We start from the raw sequence: 20,494 nt of genomic DNA, 5'->3' as shown, positions 1-20,494 counted from the left end.
GCGACTATAGTTTTAGAGCTGGCAATTTGTTAGGTTCGCCTTGATGGAGATAGGTTATGCATATACGAGAGTCAAGCCGCACAGAATTCAAAGAACTTTACGATCCTTGCGGGATCTGCGTGTTGAACCCTTTTGACAATTTAATTATTCCAGTCAATCAATCCTAATCATTCATTTACAAACAAATTGTCGGGCATCTTGGTCTAACGTGTGCAGGTCACACAGATTGAGCTTTGACCCAAACTCAATCATGTGAAGGAAGCCCAGTCCTATTATTTTATTTTTTGTCCGCAACCCAAGTCAAAGATTTACCAGTCCCCTTTACCAATGCAGCCGTTGAACATTTTATCACACGGATAATTAGTAAGAAATCATATTTAGGATTGCTATAATGTTAAGAAATCACAGGAAGTTTCAAATGCTGAGAGAGAGAGAGAGAGATTTTGTGATAAATGTTAAAGGACAAGGGAATCTCCCTAGGGGAAATAAAAAAGATTTAACAATAATATCGATGAATGGAACGGACGCATATCTCAAGTTTACATCACAAATTACCTCTATTTACATTTATTGTGGCTAGAAACGCCACAAAAACATGCAGTATACTACAACCGTCGAGCGATATCCCCCCCCCCCCCTTATTTGGTCGGTGAGACAGAAATGTGAGAATACGTGAAAGATGATTCCACGAAAGCTTTTCCCTTCGTGGCGTCGTAATCATTCCAACTCTGGTGGCCTGAGTAACTGAAGCGTGCAAAAACTACTGCAAATCAAAAGTATCCACATCATCATATTAGAGAAAATTTTCATCTATTCGAGCAACATATAAGTCAGCAGACTCAGAACCAACTAATTTCTCTAGTACATGCATTCCCTATTGCATTACATCTTCTAGTTCAAACCCTAACACCAGATGCAAAAAAGCCAATCCTATCGTAACGAAACTCTGAATTTAGCCTTTTTACCTCCTGTTTCTTCGCACAGTGCAAAGACTCAGTACGCTATCAACTTCAAATTTAAATTAAACTACTCCAGTCCAGAGGTCATAAGCCTCAACTGCGGCCTCTACTTTCATGAAAAATATAGGAATTTAAATCTAATACGAAAAATTCGCTGGAAACACTAATGATGAAAATATTCTGTTGTGGGAAAAAAGGAACAATCCTGATCCAAAATAAACTATGAGCTACAAAAACACATACAAGAGGTAGAACTCCCACCGCCCACAGACCCTCACACCCTGATACAACAAATCCTGCACTATTGAAAAGCAATTTGTGAAAAAGAACATTATAATACAGCAGAGAAAGAGCCAATTACAACTTTCCCTGGTGACACATGCTATGATTTGACTTAAATACAGACATTTTGGCCCTCATTACTGACTTAACATGGTAGTTTTGGGGTGAGATAGGAGATATGCATATTAAAAGCTAAACCCAACAGACATGTTCCCCAGACACATGTTTTAGCAAAATGGGATATCAATCCTAGTCAAACCAGATTCAACAACAGAAAGTTAGTACATACAAATATCTACTTGGGGTCACAGGAAGTCATATTATCCAGCTAGAAAGCAGTCTGTGAAACCGTTGTCGTCTACTTGAACTGCTTGAAGACTTAGCCTGGTCATGGCATGAGCTGTAAGTGTCCCTTTTCCTTTTACCCCGGAACAATAGGTCTTCTGTATCTAAAACATATGAGACCTACAACATACAACAGAAATCTTCCGTATTAATTACATGCTTATCTGCTCTTTTATATCTAAACTGCAAACCATATCATCATTGGAACAAAAGAGACAAGAAATAAATTTTCGTATAACATACCTTGGATGAATTGCAAGCTATCTTACACTCTAATCCATTGACAACTTGAACTCCTTCCATTGCCTGGCAAGCAGTGGAATTTTCATCGCCATTGGCATATTTGCGAACATTCCTGCAAACAGCAGCAGGCATTATTAGCCATGACCACTTAACAGTAATGACTATCTTTTTCTCGTATTTATTACATACCTCTTCAAGAAGATTCCAGACTTCTCTTTCCTTTCAGGAACAACTGAGAGGAAGTCGGTGTGCAGATATGCTGAAAAATTAGGGTCCATGGAAACAGCAGTCACTTCAGGCTTATCATGCCCGTAGTCCATAAGCTGAATAGACAAATGGGTTGGTGTCGATGACTGGAAACAATTTACAATCACACAATTTAGGGCACATATAAAGCTTCACACATTTTAATTAAAAATAAATAAAAGAGCACGCTTATTCAAGAAAGATAAGGAGACAACATCACTGAGGCATACACATTCAATACGATATATGTTCTCATCATGAAGAAGAACACGTGCGTTTTCGTGATAAACTATATCAACAAATCGTCCAGGTTTTCTTGATTTTTCATATGCATATAGTTGGAGAAGCTTGTTGTCCATCTCATCAGTGGCAAGTGTTTGAAGCTGAAGCAAGTGCATGAAGATGACCCGAATAGGTCAGATGAGAATAACAAAATGGAAAGAAAAGGAGATAATTAAAAGTAAAATTAATTATGGATCTTACTTGTTTAACAAGTTTATATATCAGCTTGTCTAACGTGAACAAAACATATGATTGAGTTCCAATAATAGCTCGGCAATCATCTTCAAACTTTGTATTGTCAGAAGAACCATCAAGTAAATTGTAAAGCGCTATCATGAATCTGTAACACCAAAAACATTTTTTTTATAAGTAATAAAAGCAAAAACATAAAGCCAACTGATTGGTAGACACCGACATTGAGTTGATTTGAGAAACAAACAAGAGCTAAACCACCTGGCATAAAGATCGGTAGGGCTTGAATCATTTGAAGCCCTCCATTTCCGTTCAGCAGATGATGAATTAACCTTTGCTGATTGTATTCTCTCATACAATGTCTGCCAAATCAGTAAAAAAAGATACAAGTATAGTTTATGATAACGATCATATAATACATTTAGAAAATCCCCTTTTTAGAAAGCCAAGGAAATCATATTAACAAATGATAAGCCTTACTTGGTGAAGCCTAAGAAGCACATAGAAGGAGTCATTTCCATAAAACACCCGAGAATCCTTTTCTTTCTCATGTGATGCTGAAGGGACATGCTTAGCCAGAGGCTTCACGGTAAGAAGAAAACGTTCTGAATATGGGAGTGATGTCCCATCCCCTTCAACATCATGTGCATCAGCCATCCCTTCGGCTTCACCTTCACTCTCAGCCTTATTATCATGCTCATCGTGATCTCCATCTTCCTCATGCTCTTCACGAGAACACTCCTCACCATCAGCAGACTCACTTCCTGATACGTCCCCATTCTCAGAGGCATTCTCAGTGTCGTCTGAAGACCTCTGAGCACTTTCCTCACCTTCGTCATCGGCATCAGCATCATTTTCTCCTGCCTCTGCACCACATATATTTTCTTCTCCATGTCTAGTTGGATATTGCCTGCCTACAGCACCATCCTTTGCTTTCTGCACGGCCTCTAAACCAGAATCTCTATAAACTGCAAAATTATCTTCCTCAAAATCTCCATTTGGAGATACTTCACCCTCTTCTCTTTCAACTTTGAAGTGTCCAACAGATTCTTCATGGTATCTGCGAACTTTGATACCATCTGACATCACCCCATTCGTGGATATAATTGGTCTTGTAGAATCACCACCCTTTAGGATCAATTGAAAAAGAAAAAACATTTTCTCAGCCCATATTAATTATGATATTTGTAACCATCAAGAGTCGAGACCCAGAACCTAGCATCAAGCTCAATTATCAACCAAATAGTTATTCTACAAGTGGATTATCAACCATATTATTAATCAAATTTTTTTTTTTTATAAGTAATAGGTAAATTTCATTGATATGAATGAAATAGGCATAGCCTGTGTACACGGAGTATACAAAAGAACACCTAAATACATTCTAGGAACGATAAATTAAGGACAGAAAATCATAAGCACTGTTCCCATTAAGTACAATAGCAGAAAACCAAAGCAATAGAGTGTATAAAAAAATTCTGAAGCTCCGCCATTGTGCACTCCCTACCTTCAAAGCAATGCTCATTCCTATCCACCCAAATACACCACATAATACACAGCAGAATCATCTTCCACACTGCCACCACTTGATGACAGCCTTCAATCTCCTTCCAACCAGCCAGTAAATCAACCGCCCTTTGAGGCATTACCCAAACGACGTCAACTCTTCTAAAGATCTCATCCTACAGCATCCTTGTCACCTCACAATGCAATAATAAGTGATTCACCGATTCTCCTTGCTTTCTACACAAGTAGCACCAATCCATCACAATGAGTCCCCTCTTCCCCAAGTTGTCCATGGTCAAAATCTTCCCAAGAGCAACAGTCCAAATGAAGAAAACTACTTTAGAAGGCACACAAGATCTCCAAATATTCTTCCAAGGGAATGGATCATTACTTTGTGATGCCAAAATTTTGTAATACTCCCTGACTGTAAACTTCCTGTTGCCTTTGGACCTCCACTGCATCCTATCCCCCTGTGCTGTATTGTTTCCCGTAGAGTATATCAATCTGAAAATTTCTGAAACAGTGTGCAGTTCCCAATCATGAATATCTCTATTAAATAGGACATTCCACTGGTGAGAACCATGAGAAGATACCCTCAGATCCGCCACGGAGGCATCCCTGTTGGCTGCAAAATGAAAGAGATCTAGAAATGCCCTATCAAGAGCACAATCTCCACACCAAACATCATGCCAAAACCTGATTCTAGTGCCCTCTCCAGCCACAAAATGGATATGGTTTTCTAAAGTTTGTCATCCCCTCCTAATAAATTTCCATAATCCCCCTTCACTTCTGTGTCTAGAGTCTATGATTTCCTTCCACAGTGAATCCCCCTCCAAGTGGAACCTCTATAACCATTTTCCCAATAAAGCTTTATTGAAAATCCTTAAGTTGCACTCTCAAGCCACCATTCGAAATTGGAGAACAAACTTTCTTCCACTTAACAAGATGGATTCCCCCCCCCCCCCCCATTTTCCAAGATAGATTCCCCCCCCCCCCCCCCCCCCCCCATTTTCCCAATAAAGCTTTATTGAAAATCCTTAAGTTGCACACTCCCAAGCCACCATTCGAAATTGCAAACTTTCTTCCACTTAACAAGATAGATTCCCCCCCCCCCCCCCCAAAAAAAAAAACAAAAATGCCCGAAATAATTTCTCAATCCTATTCGCCACCCCTGCAGGTGCAGGAAATAGAGATAAGAAATAGGTGGAGAGGTTAGATAACGTGCTCTTAATTAAGGTGAGACGACCCCCTTCGATAAATATAACTGTTTCCAACCAGCCAGCCTTTTCTCTACTTTCTACACAACCCCATCCCAAATAGCTCTAGCCTTAAAAGGTTGCTCCCAACGGTAGGCCCAAATATTTCATAAGCAAGGATGATACTTTACAATCCAAAAGGCTCGCCAAGCTATTGAGACTAGGCACCACACCCACTGCAACCATCTCAGACTACCAAGGTTCATTTTAAGCCCCGAAAGGCTTCAAAGCATATAACAAAAGTGCTCGTAAATTTTGAATCTGGCCATGGTCCGCTTCACAAAAAATGAGAGTATCAGCAAATAAGATATGTGAGATTAAAATAGAGCCATTAGTACCATTAACCACCAGAAATCCAGATAACAAACCACCACCCACAGCAGCCTTCACCATCCAACCAAGTGCCTCCATAACGATAACAAAAAGTGGAGGAGTCAATGAGTCCCCTTGCCTCAAACCACAAGAACTGTTAAAAAAACCAGCAGGGAGTGCCATTAATTAATACCGAGAAGTGAGCGGTAGAGATACAATGTCTAATCAATGAAATTCACTTATCACCAAAGCCACACCTCCCAAGCAAATATAAAAGAAACTCTCAATTCACAAGGTCATAAGCCTTTTCCATGTCAAGCTTGCATAGAATACCCGAAACTCCCTCCCGCAGCCTATGATCCAAGTACTCATTGGCAATAAAGACCGAATCAAGAACTTGTCTTCTCCGAACAAATGCATTTTGAAACTTAGAAATAATTTGTTCCAAGACCGGGCTTAGCCGATTTACAAGAACCTTCGAAATGATCTTGTACGCTCCACTCACAAGGCTTATGGGGCAGAAATCCTCAACTACTGTAGCCCCCTGTTTCTTCGATACAAGGGCAATGAACGTCGCGTTGAGACATTTCTCAAATTTCTTGAAAGATTGGAATTCAAAGAAAACCTGCATAACCTCACATTTCACAATATCCCAACAAGCTTGAAAGAATCCCATCGAAAAGCCATCTGGACCCGGTGCTTTATCTTTCGCCATGCCGCAAATGAACTTATGGATTTCAACTTCATCAAAAGGCCTTTCCAACCAACTCGCACTCTACGGGTCAATAGACTCAAACAACAAATTATAAAGCTTCGGCCTCCAGCAAGCTAATTCTGTGAGGAGGTTCTCATAATAATGTACAACATGGTCTTCTATTTCAAAGGGTGAAGATAGCACTTGAGTACCTGAATGGAGTGTCTCAATAGCATTGCTACGCCTATGTGAATTAGCCACTTTGTGGAAGAATTTTGTACATTTATCACATTCCTTTAACCAAAGTGCCCTGAATTTTTGGCGCCATGAGGTCTCCTCCATCAACAACACCCTTTCCAGTTCCGTCACAACCAAACTCTTCCTCAATAATGCTTCCTCCGAGGTATCTCCCAACACTTCCCTCCCTTCTAACTCTTGCAGCTCCTCCATGAGGGCAGTCTTCTGGTCATCAATGTTGCCAAAGACTTCCAAGTTCTACTTCTTTAGATCTTGCTTCAGAGTCTTTAGCTTACCTGCAAGAATGAAACTTGGAGTACCTGTGAACTGATAAGAAGACCACCAAGAACGGACCTTCTCTATAAAACCCTCAGCTGTTAGCCACATATTTTCAAACTTGAAATACCGGCGTCCCCCATGAACACCTCCACAATCTAAAAAAATAGGAAAATGGTCTGAGCAGACTCGAGGCAATCATTTTTTACACAACTCTGGAAAATGAGCCTCCCACAAAGGGGAGACGAGAAATCTGTCCAATCTGGACCAACCCTGGCTATTTGACCATGTGAACTCGCCCCCAACAAGGGGAAGGTCCATGAGGTCTAAATCAAATATGAACTCAGAGAACTCCTCCATGGCCGAGGAGTTCCGATACGCCCCGATCGCTCACTAGGAAAGTGGGTAATATTGAAATCCCCACCCATGCACCACGGCACATCCCATAAATAGTATAGACCCGCCAACTCCTATCTCCATCCATGCTTGGCCCATAGGTGCCTACAAAAGCCCACTCCCACCCATCTTCAACATTTTTAAATAAGCTAGCAACTGAGAAATTCCCAATACACTCATCAACCGCCTCCACCACTCTCTTATCCCACATTAAAAGAACGCCGCTTGAAGCTCCCCTAGAAGCCAAAAAAGACCAGCCCATAAAAGTGCATCCCCACAAACTACGAATGATTCTTCTATCAATAACACAACTTGGTTTCTTGAAAACACAAAACATCAACCTTCCACGTCCGTAACAAAGATTTTATGCAAAGGCACTTCTTGAGATTCTTAAGCCCCCACACGTTCCAAGAAAGGATCTTAGGTTTCATTAACAAAAAGAGCACCCCCCTTTCAATCTATCCCTTCATCCACTCCCCTCCTTCGCTGCATAATTAATGGTACATTTAAGCCTTCTGAGTTCTCTATCTCTATTTGTGGCTGACTTCAGACAAGTATCTTCAATAGCTACAAGGAGGGCTCTAAACTACTCTTTGAAGCCTACACAAGAAATCCCAATAACAGTTTGTACCTCCTCAACCTTAAACACCCACTCTGATATAAACCTCTCTGAGTTTAGACTAGGAGATATCGTGCATAGTGGGGTTGGTTCAGCAATTCCCCTGTCATTGCACACTCCATCATGGGGGATTAATTGCAGGTTCGAATCATCCGACACCCCCCAACTACATCCTCCATTCTCGGGTCTTTGGCAGGGAAGTTTGGGCCAAGATTGTCGCCCGTCTCCATGTAACTGCCCTGAGGGCCCTCTCCTCCACTATCTGGTAAGTTTTCTGATGCAAGAATACCAATAAAAGAGGCAAAAGCCTCTAGTGATTCATTTTGTGGATACCACCCCTACGATCACGACACTTCACCCACGGCCTCTTCGAAGCTCGCCACCCCTTATCTACAGAAGTTGTCGTTGGCACACTTATCAACAAGGTAGCATCAGTCAAGGCACCAGCTGCCTCCGTCGACCTCGTCTGTGTTGATCTTGGCACCTCAATGACAAGCAAGACATAACAGGTGCTAGACGCACCCCTCTACCCTAAGAAAACACCCTAGGTGCTCGCCGACGACAACGAAACACCCGAGAAAAACCCCTAGGTTGTCAACGACAACTGATCCCCACGCACTGATGGGCTTGCATCACTCCCTTTATGTCTCCTCCACACGAGGCTTGCATGTGGGTTAGGGCCTTGCTGGGCCATGGGCTAGATCCCTACGCCTAAGCCCAAACCCATTATTTCTTTTCCTTTAGAATACTGCTGAAGCCCATTAGACTTCTATTTGCCCACTAAACTCCCTGAAGAAGCCCTCCCATTTGTCTGGCCCATTGCGAGACCCACACCCACCCCTTTCTTCTCTTCAACGCAGCATATATGCCAATCTAATTTGTCTTCTATTTCTCCCATTTGTCTCTTCATCTCATACAAAACATGCTACTACTTTTCCTCAGTCAGACCAACAGCGTCCCTACCACCTTTCACCATACTCTAAGCATATACGAAAACGGCACCACTACATGACTTTTGCAGGCCTACAACACCTCTCGAGCAAGCCAATACATCAGAGCTAGCTCTCCCTCTGACACCTTCATGTCTAGGTTGTTGGAGTGCCTCCCAATACGACCGAGGCTGGTGATGATGTTGAGCTACCGTCGTCCCTGGTTGTGACCAACGTTCAGTAACATCTTCTCTTCTAGCTTCCCTCAACACCTTCGCCAGTTTCCACCATCCCCTGTTTTCACTATCTTTTGGTATAAAAATGAAACTCCGATGGCCACCTCCACCATATTCCACCAATGCCATGTAACATACTCGTGCGTTAGAACATCGCGATGCAATATAGCCCCTGGCTCCTTCGCGATGAGCGAAATAAAATTCCTAACTCCCAGACTTCATGCAATCCTCCAGCAATTTAGAGAACCATCGTGCCATGGCTGTCCCCAAGCTTAACTCTTTCACAACTTTCCATCCCCTTTTGATTACGAACACGTATCTACCATCCCTTGATATCTCAAACACCTTAGATTTGATCCCAACAATCTTCAAATAACCCATTGCACACTAGCCTCAAACACAAATCACGCCATAGAAAACACCAAAAACATCACCAGAAAAAATTACATCATAGGAGTTGGGTGTACGGAGAGAAGAATATATCACAAATTAAAAATTATTGATAAAACTTCATAGCCAATTGATCGATGATACTCCATGATGACTTACTAAAAGCTTACTTGAGAATATATATTTCATAATTACCCATCAAAACAGTGGTGGAACCAGAAACTCTAATTTTGGGGGGGGGGGGGGGGGGGGGGGGGGGGGGGGGGGCATATTAATCTGTGCAATGACGACGATGCTTCCATACATGCCTATGCCTATGCCAATGTGTATGTGTATGTGTATGTATGTATTATACACTTTGTTGTTTATAATTATAAGAAAATACATTATAGACATAATTTAATTTCATATTCCTTCAATTTATAAGAAATATTTTTTTGATTGTATATTTTTTAAATCATTTTCAAGTTTTTAAATTTTTGGTGGTATATTTTTGGTATTTTTTATGTATGTATACTCATTTTTATATTTTGGATGCAAAAATTATGAATTTTAAGAAAATATAGAAACTATTTTTTCATAATTTTTAAGAAGACTCGAGAATTTTAGATGGGATTGAAGAATATTTTCAAACTTTTAAAATATTTTAAGAAAATTTAAATTGTTTTTGGGATCAATATTATTTTTTATCAATTTTTATTTGAATTTAAATAATAATGATTAGTTATTTTGGGGGGGGGGGGGGGGGGGGGGGGGCATGGCCCTCTCTAGCCTCAACATGGTTCCACCACTGTATAAAAAAAGGGAACCAATACAGAGGGGGCAGCCATTTTACAACTTCAAAATAAAATATTAATTTTTTTTAATTTAAATACACCAAAGTCAAAGCAATAGTCAACAAAATTTGATATGTAGTTGTGCACTACTTGTATACTAGTTGTGTCCATACCATTTTTAAAAAAATATATATATTTCATAATTAGTTAAAGATACTAGCCATAGCAACCACCAAAAAGTTTAATCCAACCAACATCAGGTGTCCAAATTAGGACCGATAAAAGCCCATAGGCAAAACCAACTAAATCTAATGGCCAAGGGACAAATGGGTAAACTTGAGATGTTAACTTTAGGGGGACAGCAACACAATATTAGCCATACCTCAGATGGAGGTAACTCGACCCCACCCTCAACAACATCATTGCTCGGTCTGGATGGAGTAGCACCAAGTCCTTGTAACAAAAAAAACAGTATCTCAGAATTCATACTGAAACATAATATTTATATATAAAAAAAAGTATAAAGTGGAACATATCGAAAAATCAAAAGAACTAGCAGTGACAGGCTCAACTGAAATTATTTTGTCACTAATACAGGCATAGGTAGTTCGAAGCATTATGCAAACCTGATGTGGTCTCCATGGTAGTTCTTCCATTACTTTGCTCCACTCCAGAGGCAAGCAATACATTTGAATTGCCTAACTGTTCATTGGATTTATCCTGCTTGCTGACTCTGGATAGTTCATCAGGCATAGATGCATTGATCTGTACTTTACCATGTGGAGGGGTATCACATGAAGCATCTTTCTTATGTACAATATGTTCTTCATCAAGAGGACTATCTTCTTTAACTCCATTATCCCCATTTACTGGCCAAGCCCTGCAAGAACTTGATTGTTCTGGTGCATTACTCTCATCTCCATTTCTGGAAAGATTTAAATGTTTAGGCTTTATCACATTAGCACTGCCACCAGCACAGAGATCAATTTCCCCCGCAGTTGCAGCACCACTTTTGACAGAATCACTCTTTGCCTTAACAACATCTCCAGTATCCTCTGCACCCTGAGGACGAGAAGGAACACCAAGCATGGGTTCCAGAAATGTTGTCCAAATCTTCATAACTTTATCCAACTGTTCACTTGTACAAACTTCTCCACAGGAATACTTAATGAGCTGATATAGATCTTCATGGATGTCAGGATCAGGGTACTCAAATTCCAAATTTGGAATGATTGGTCGTCTATTTCCAGCAGCAATAGCAAGTAGCACATCATCTTCCTTGCGCTTCTTCTCACTAATTTCTTTAATCTCCATCAATAAGGCTGCAAAACACATGACAAATAAACCATGAAAACTGAACATATGTTGCATCAGAACATCTCGTAGTAATTGGATGAGTCTATTGTCTTTTATATAATTATATATTAATAGGTAAAGCAGCCTTTTTTATTCCGGTAGTATCGAGACTTTTATATTTTCCTTGGAAAAATTATGGTGACATTATCATGTCATGCATTATCACAGTTTATTTATTTTTTTTATAAGTAATAAAACTTCATTAGACGGCGTAATCTAAGTGCAAATACATTTTGTGTACATTTGTAATCTTATGCACAAACATTGTTCCAAACAAGGAGACGAGAAACAAAACATCAACAATTGCACAGAGGAAGGAATTTATTCAAAAGGTTGCTAGTAATATTTATTTCAGTTATACAAAATTATCGTATGTCATGAACATTGAACATAACATATAAACTTTTTGTGGTGTTAAGGAGCTTAAAATGTATCAATAGACCAAGATGTTAATGCAAAATTACCTTTTGTGCTCAAGCTCTTTGTGTCCTGTTGCTTGAAATAGAAGCTACGATGATCAAGCGATTTGTGATAATTCTTGGCATAAATTTCAGCCCAGACTTTATTAAAATCAGAGCGACACCGTGCCCACTCTTCTTGTTTCTGCTTCAGACGTGTTAGTATAACTGGCAAAGCAAGAGGTGCATTCTTCCTCAACACATCCATCACATCAAGTCCATGGTCGCCATATAAACGTTCAATGCACCTGAGATTCAGTGCTACAAAAACAGACAAGGAAAAATCCCCATCAGAAAAAAAAAAAAAAAAAAAATGAGTTAGCTTTACATATTGTAATACATGTACTTGAATAATTTAAGTATTCTATTAGTCACTAATCAAAGTATAACCTGTGAAGTGTTCCTCAACACGAACTGGACTGTCTGTTTTCAATGTATTGTTGTTGATCTTTTCCAACAGCTCTTCTACACGCTTGGTTGTTACATTTACAGACTCTAACAACATGTCCAGTTCAAACCTGACAGCAGAATTAAAAAAAAAAATCACCTAAATTTCCACAGCACATATTTTAAACAACGATAAAGCTCCCAACTTTATATGATATCAATGGTGCTATTACCAACTCCAGAAGCTTAAGGCCCCATTTGGATTCGAAACTCACCTCAACTCATCTCATCTCATCATTATAACTTTTTTAAATTCCCACACAAAATATAATAAACAATTTAACTTTTTCAAATCCCAAAACAATAATAATATTAAAAATAATATTCTAACAATATTTTATTCAACTCATCTAAAACCATCTCAACTCATCTTAACTCATCTCTGAATCCAAACGGGGCATAAGTCTAAGCAATAGAACACAAGCATAGATGACAAATTAAGCAGCTACAACTAACAAGAGAAACAAAGTTAAGCCTAATGAGAACAATACATTGAAAAACACAAAAAGGGAAAGAAACAAGGAACATAAATATAATAACCTCAGGCAACCTCTAACCTGTCATCTTCACAACGAAACAAGCTTTCTTCATACTGATTTTTGCGCATATGTTTAAAAGAGTAATCCTCACTTCCTGATGTGACAGACACCCAATGATCGTTCAATACTTCAGCACCAAGTTCTGTTCTATGGCTAGCTGAAGGTACTAGATACTGCATCATTGAAAGGAAAAAAACCCCAGATGAATATGAAGAGTTACTAAAAGAAACTCAATCTCTAAAAATTATGAAATAAAAAAAAGAAAAGCATTGCATACATGCTTTGGCAGCAGACGGTAACTGGGAGTGCAGCGCTCACAATTGGATAGGTCAAGTTCATTAATAGGTTTTGTCATGTACTTATCCTTGCTGGAAAATAATGTCATCTTATGACCCCCAACGTCTTTATTGCCAAAGGCAGAACTTTTTTCAAGTCTATCCCTTTCCCGGTTTTCAAGTCTATCCCTTTCTCGGTTTTCACAGTCTCTATCTTTCACCCCATCATCCTTTTCACGATCTCGATCTTTGTCCCTATCCTCTATCTTTACAGGTCTGGGTGAAGGTCCATCAATCCACAAGGCTTCTGTAATGAAGTAACGGTTCAATTAAATTTTACACTCCAAACATTAAGTTAGAGAAAATCATAATGCATTCACAGGAAACTATAAAAAGGTTTTGTTCAGAAACAATGCCAGCCTAAAACAACTCCCACAAAAAACTACATCTAGCTTGAGAATAAAATAAGGGAAAGAAATCATCTTACGTACTTTTACTCATGACACCAGCAAGGAGAGCATCTGCAGTGCAAGACTTGGTTAGATACGAATTTAACAATGCAGAATCCATAGGTAAATGCTAGCTAAGAGTTACCATTCTTCTCACAGCGTGCCAAGAATTCATTAAATCCATCCATAAGATCTGGATATCTTCCAAGTAAATCAGCCACCTGACATAAGTCAAAGAATCAAAAAAATTAGTTATCCCATTCCTGTTAATGCCTCTTAAGTCAAGGGTGAAACTTAGCTAGTGTTATAAATGATTATTGAAAATGTTGAGCACACGAGCAAGCAGACACGAAATCTCTCTCAATAAATTAGTGCTGTCAGCAACACCAGACTAGAAACTTACTCAAATTACAATACGCCACTTGCAGCAACAAATGCAGGAAAGGAAGTATTTGAAAAACTAGAGTTTGGTCTACGGCTTTGCTAACAGACAGGGTTTAAAACATCTAAGGCATTAACAATTTCTCAATCTAAAAAAATACAATGTGCCTAATTCATCAAGGAAAGACCATAACAACATAATCTTTCTTCCATTTTGCTAAATAAGAATGTATACTTTTATTCCTTAATCCAGAAAAAGAATCAAAGAAACAAGCTTGCTACAGTCCCACTGGTTACCTACCCGAAGTTATAACAAACTAATATCCTAGTGAAACCCAATCTCGAATCATACAATTGTACTGTTAGCATTTTGGGAAAAACCAACCTAGAATTATACACCTTTTAACTAGAAGATACTTAACACACTGCATAGATACATATAAGTCATCTGGTCGGGGATAACTCAAGTTTTTCCCAAATATGAAATCAATTTTATCTTAACCAACCTTACCCATGTTATAGGAGATAAGAGAAGAAGAGGGTCTCATGCTAAGCTGGAGATTGACCAATTTAAACGGGCACCAACCACTGTAATTATGGCTGTGCATAGTGCCACCTTATGTCTATTCTTTATACAGAGCTCCAGCCAAACATTTGTATTTCAATAACTTAAGAATTTTAGCATGTTTTTTTTTTTTTTTGAGGTAATATCGATCCTAGTGAGTGATCAATAAACTCAAACCATATAACTTATCGAAATAAATAAATAAACTCAAGTATACAATGAGACGACAGTAAATTTATCAAATAACAGATACTTTATCAGCCATACCAAAGATTGCAATTCTGTTCGTGTAATTATTTCCTTGCTATAAATATGAAGGCATTTTAAAAATTCCTGGTAATCATCAGGGTTTCGTAATTTCTCCTTTACTTTCTCGCAAAAGGCAAACTCTTGACCGTACATACCTGCCAGAACATAAACCAAGTAAAAGAAGCAATGTAAGAAAAGGCAGGTTACAGAAAATTTACTAGATAAGGATTGATGAGAACTTATAGCATTTACATAGAAAATTCACAAAAAGATTTCTCTTCACATGATATGTAACATAGGATCGTAACTAAGAGAACAATACTAACAAAAAGGGAAGCAAACATGCTTAGTATACATGTCCGGGAAAAAGGGGGAAAAGATCACGCCGTTGAACACTGATAAAATTAAGCAATTAAGTTAATGTTGACATCTAGAGTTAATTATGAGGGACCTCTTTCTGAAAACACTGCAAATATTGAAGAACCTCTGAATGTTCCCATATAATTGATATCTTATCCAACAACAACAACAACAACATAAAACAAATGTGAATTACATATTTTGCAATCAACAATTTTCTAATGCAAAATGATAAATTATTTTGCCCGTTTCCCAAATTAAAAACCATATTCAGGCAGAAATAAGTTAAGAATGTACTTGAGAGATAAAGTGTTTTTGTAATAAGATTGGTAAGTGGAACAAGGGTGCAAAGTTTAGCAAAAGTCTTGAGTATAGCATCAAAACAGTTTAAACACTCACTTTTCAAGGAACCTTTATCTTCATAGGAGGATGAAATAGGACGCACTCCAAAGTTCTCGTCACCATCCCCACCTTGATGTAATTGGTCGGCAGAGTCATCAAGCCTACGAGAAAGTTTTCGTTTGTGGGGAAAACGTTGCATGTTGAAGTCCCTACTGCCATCATGCTCAAATTCTCTATCATCCCTTTCCCGTTCTCTCCTGTCTCTGTCTTCTCGCCTATCCTTTTCACCACGCTTCCGTTGCTCTTTCTCCACTCTCATCAAAGATCTATCATTGTCTGGATCAGGCCAGTCAACACTGAGGTCACGTTCACCATTTGAAGCCATTACCCTTTCTTTCTGGTAAAATGCTAGTATGTTAGCTGAATGATCAAGAAATTGTGGGGTGACATGAAGATTTGAAAATAAATAAACCTTGTCAACATGCATTGGCCGCATGATAGGCATGGCAGAAGTTCTATCCCGGAGCATTGAATTCCGACCAGATTGAGCATAAGGAGTGGGAGCCACGGCTGAGGTATCGGGCAGAAAATGGGTGAACTCATCAAGCAGGTCTTCGTGGTCTTGGAAAAGTGCAGCAACCTAAATAAGGCAAAGATAGAATCATCAATAGCAGAGACCAAAATCTCTTTTGATAAGAGCAGAGACCAAAAATCTCAAAAAATGTTAAGAATAAATGCTGCAGCACCATAATGAGGGACAAGAAGAAGCACACCTCCTGGTAGACCTCAGTGATGGACTTATTTTCCTTTCTGTACATATTCAAAATGTCCAAAAATGACTTATAAACCTGATCATCACCTTGAAATCGTGTCTGCAGAAGAGAATTGTTTAGATTACAACACCTGAAACCAAAAGCAAACCTCAGAAGAAGTTGTGGAATCTACCTTTATCTTGTTCACAAAACTTATAGCTTCTTCAAATTCCACGGGTTTCTTTGGTTGAGGTTGTTCATCCTCAAGTGGGAGGGTGATCTCATATCCCTTTGGCAAGAAGGTATTGAAACCCAAAATCAGGTCTCGATGTCCTTTAAATAATTCCTTTACCCTTGCTATGACACCCGTAGTGTCAATTCTACAATAAAAGTAAAAGTAATACCAATCAACAAGGTAAAATAAACAGTATCTCCATACCCCAAGAAAAGTATACAAAAAAAAACGCCAGGATAAACCATTAAGCAAATCATAATCAAACCTTTGAGCCTTGAAATCTTTCATGACTTCAAGAAAATCATCGTATTTTTCCCTTTTGTCTTGAAATATGTCCTTCACCGCCTTGAGATAGGCTAGGGCATCATTTGTTGTCAGTTTCTGTGTATTGCCCCCTCCCATCATCTGGGGCTGCCCAGACCTTCATTTCCCAAAAATAACACAGATAATTGGACAGATTGTGAGATTCACGAACTCTTCCAGTAGATCAATACCCAAAAAAATTCCCCCCCTAGAATAAAAAGTTAAATCTCCAACACATTCTCATCGTAAGCAGATGAGAAAAGTGCTCATACATACAAGAACGGTCGCTATTTTTTTGGGTTTCTCTATCAACATCTAAACGAAATCAAACATCTAGCAGAATTTATTATGCAAAAATAGGATCTTTTCTCAACGAATCAAACATATTTCATAGTCTCATCTAGAAAAATAAACAATAAAGAAAATAGTAACCACAAACGAAGTAAATCCATAAAAATTCATTGATAAACTCGCACAAAGACTGCCCCCCGGGGGGCCAAAAACAATTGCCAAAATTCACCACTTAAATTATTAAGAAGCTTAATCTCATCGTCTACACAGCAACACTAAAATGAATAAAAAAAACAAAAGAGAAAAGAGAATAAAAACTCACGGTTCTCCTCTAGAAGAAGCCATAGGCCGTTTAAGTTGAGAGGCCATGTAAACGTCGTCTCTGGACCTCTTCATCTCTGCAAGTGAAGTTATTCTCTCTTCAAGAGCAAATCATGCTTACGACTCCGATGGAAAGCAAAATCCTGCAAGACCAACTCGCTCATTCACACGAAAGAAACAACCAGAAAGCAGATCTAAACGACAAAAAAAGACGAAAACAGGACTAATAAAATCAGAAGCAAGAATTCTAATCCGGACCTCTCGAACAGATCACCTCTGAAGAGCCAAACGGTGATAAAAAAAAAATAAAACACAAGTAATTCGCGTTACTTGAAGATGAAGCAACGTCCAGAGAAATCGCAGGGAAAACGTTAATATTATCGAAGCGAAATTTGCAGGGAGAGAGATCGTTGAGTTGCCGAATACCAAAGTCTTCCAAACCAAGCTTTCAAAAAACAAACAAACAAAACAAAGAAAGAATCCTCGGTGTGAAGATTACACGTGTTTGTGCAACACAAGAAGGAGTGAATACTAACGATTGAAAACAAGTTTTTACTTTTTGATTTTCTCGGAACACAAACAGGAAACAGAGGACACAATGTAGAGAGAGAGAGAGAGAGAGAGAGAGTTAGGAAGAATGCGGATATAAAAACGCGCACACATACACACTCAATATACTCAAATAGAGGAGGAGGAGAATTGGGGTGTGGTGTGGAGGTAAAAGTCATTTTTATTTCTCGACGATCATTTTTCCCGGTTGCTTGATGTATGGGTTTACCGGCTACAGGCGGTACATCTAATTCGACGTAGGCAACAAAATTAGGGCTTTATTGGCTCCAGCGTTGGGAGCGTACCAACCACGGTCCAATCGTGATTTTCTTTTTTCTTTTTTCTTTTTTAACGAAATGGTGCAAAGGGGCAATCCGATGAAATTTTGTTAAAACAAAAGGGTTATATGTGTAACGTGGTTTGAATTGCAGCTTCCTTCCTGCTTGCCTAGGGTTTGGGGAGATCGGTGGTGATGGTGGTGGCTTTGCAAGGGAATTTAAGGGGTTATCTTTTGGTGGTGTTAGCTTTGGGGGATTAGGGTTTTTTGGGCAAAGTACACTTTTTTTTTTCAACCGGTTGTTGGTATTTGGTAAGTGAAAATTATGAAATTAGAGGGGTGAAGAAGTAATTTAGTTTTGATTTTTTTTGAAAAAAAAATTAATTATTTATTTGAATTAAAGTGAACCCGGGGTTACATAGAAGTGAGGCCTTCTATTCAGTTTGAAGTTTTAGCACCGGCTCCTTGTGCCAACTCTAAGCTCTGTTATTGTTTAGGGGTCAGGCTTCGGGCTCTGATGCAGAGGAGGTAAGGCCCATCCAAAAGCATGAATGGGCTAAAAAAGTTGAGCCCAATTCAGAAAAAGATAACACGAAGATGAATCAACCAATCCCATCAAAACATACTTGGATAAAAACCTGAAGACTGTTCCTTAATTTGCATGAAACTATGAGGTCTCTACGATATTCTTTTTTATTTTTCTAATTTTTATGAGAGGTCAGGAATTCGGTACCGGACAGCCTTCACGAGAGTTGGCTATTTACAGATGTTTATGATAGGTTTCCCTTCTCTTTATCTTCACTGATAAGTGGACCAACAAGTCGAGAAAAACACATTACTGAACAAGACAAAACTTTTTGGATCTGGTCAGGTCACGATCTTGTGGGACTTCTCTCTAATGGGTCGAAACAAGTTTGGTGGATTCATACTGGGCTTTAATGGTTTTTCCGGGACCAATCTTGAATGGGCCCTGTAGGGTAAAGGAAGCCCAAGTAACCCAACCTGCAAAGGTTGACCGAATGAACTGCTAAAAGTATTTAGTAGCCGCGCCGTACTAGAGGCTAATCTCATCGTATAAATGGTATTTACGGTCTTATTTGTATTGTATAATATTTTTAAAACAGTAAATAAATATATGGTCTACAAGAAAAAATAAATTTTTTAATAATAAATTCTACTTTTTTTTAAAATAAATATATAATGCTTGCATAATACATAACTATATACACATCATTACTCTACAAGAGAGATGTCAAAGTTTTTTTTGTCTCTCAAGGAAAAAAAACTCTTTCGTCAAATATTTAATCTTTAAGGAGTGTGTCATATGTTAATAGATTTTTTTTTCATTTTAATAAACATGTTTGATAATTTTTTATACATTGAACTATGTTTAAAAAATGTTTAATTATCCTAATACTAGTTCGGTCTCTCAATTTATTTTTTTTATTTTTGCAAATGGGGATTTCACATATGTGAAATGAGGCCAGCTTCCGAGTTTGGTCTGATTCCGTGATTGATCCATCTCTCAGGAAGATGGAATTATTGGTAGATCATGATTTGTTTTTTATCAACTTACGATATTCAGATTGGGCTGCACCATGTAAACTAGGCCACTTAAATCCTTCATTCACAAATATTTTATAAAAATAAATTTATAAACTAATATGTCTTGATGTAATATGTTAGATTGTAAAATTATTTTTACTATAAAATATATTTAACATATCATATTAAATTACATCAATTTATAAATTTATTTTTACAAAATTTATTCATAGATGGAACACTTCTCATTTGTATATTTACAAAAGTACTGGCTGACTAAATTTTCTCTGTTTTAGGATTGTCCCGTTATGACAAGTATTTGAAAGTGACTTGCTTATATTTTGAGGTCTTGAATTTTTCTTTCTCCCTTGGTGGTCCTAAGAGCATTTGCATTCAATGTGGTAAAGTATGTTTTCTCTTATATTTTGAGAAAAAGTTTAAAATTATTACCTCAAACTCTCCTTCAGCCGAATCCCTAAAACAGGAATCAACTATTCGAATGCTACAGTGGTTCTCCATATTTGGAGATCCATTATATATCCCCAAATCTGATTTCATGATTTCTCTGTCGTTGGTCTCACATCACCTTCTCTTCGACTGTTGGGTACCCTCGTTGTTTTCGCC

General features: G+C 38.4%; 1 protein-coding gene across 2 annotated transcripts; it reads right to left on the bottom strand.

Annotated features, from left to right (window-relative positions):
* Positions 1 to 487: 487 nt before the first annotated feature.
* Positions 488 to 18,193, bottom strand: LOC121254061 (paired amphipathic helix protein Sin3-like 4). 2 transcript variants are annotated; one of them, XR_005938565.1, is made up of 25 exons: positions 17,758 to 18,193; positions 17,501 to 17,642; positions 16,850 to 17,005; positions 16,543 to 16,729; positions 16,371 to 16,469; positions 16,070 to 16,237; positions 15,655 to 15,994; positions 14,914 to 15,050; positions 13,846 to 13,921; positions 13,743 to 13,772; positions 13,254 to 13,558; positions 12,995 to 13,149; positions 12,381 to 12,508; positions 11,997 to 12,251; positions 10,803 to 11,498; positions 10,559 to 10,629; positions 3,030 to 3,677; positions 2,811 to 2,911; positions 2,559 to 2,697; positions 2,306 to 2,458; positions 2,019 to 2,182; positions 1,830 to 1,941; positions 1,531 to 1,706; positions 1,203 to 1,255; positions 488 to 763 (listed from the first exon to the last, which is right to left on the bottom strand). XR_005938565.1 is itself a non-coding variant. In XM_041154025.1 (24 exons), the coding sequence occupies exons 2-23, from the start codon at positions 17,572 to 17,574 to the stop codon at positions 1,557 to 1,559; spliced, it is 4,344 nt and encodes a 1,447-aa protein (XP_041009959.1). In that variant the 5' UTR covers positions 17,575 to 17,642; positions 17,758 to 18,193; the 3' UTR covers positions 488 to 763; positions 1,531 to 1,556. The 2 variants fall into 2 exon arrangements, 1 of the variants encoding a protein (XP_041009959.1); XM_041154025.1 differs by lacking the exon at positions 1,203 to 1,255.
* Between the last annotated feature and the right edge of the window lie 2,301 nt (positions 18,194 to 20,494).

Source organism: Juglans microcarpa x Juglans regia, chromosome 3D (genome assembly GCF_004785595.1).
Source record: "Juglans microcarpa x Juglans regia isolate MS1-56 chromosome 3D, Jm3101_v1.0, whole genome shotgun sequence".
Taxonomy (NCBI): domain Eukaryota; kingdom Viridiplantae; phylum Streptophyta; class Magnoliopsida; order Fagales; family Juglandaceae; genus Juglans; species Juglans microcarpa x Juglans regia.
The sequence above is the reverse complement of the archived record's forward strand: the minus strand, read 5'-3'. Positions and strand labels throughout refer to the sequence as shown.

What these genes read in the sequence shown, in the direction of transcription:
- LOC121254061 (XM_041154025.1), bottom strand. Translation starts at nt 17,574, where the DNA reads ATGAAGAGGTCCAGAGACGACGTTTACATGGCCTCTCAACTTAAACGG. An exon ending in GGCCAATGCATGTTGACAAG is followed by an intron (nt 15,995 to 16,069) that starts GTTTATTTATTT and finishes GCATTTTACCAG; the next exon opens with AAAGAAAGGGTAATGGCTTC. An exon ending in TGTTGAGGAACACTTCACAG is followed by an intron (nt 12,252 to 12,380) that starts GTTATACTTTGA and finishes CTGTTTTTGTAG; the next exon opens with CACTGAATCTCAGGTGCATT.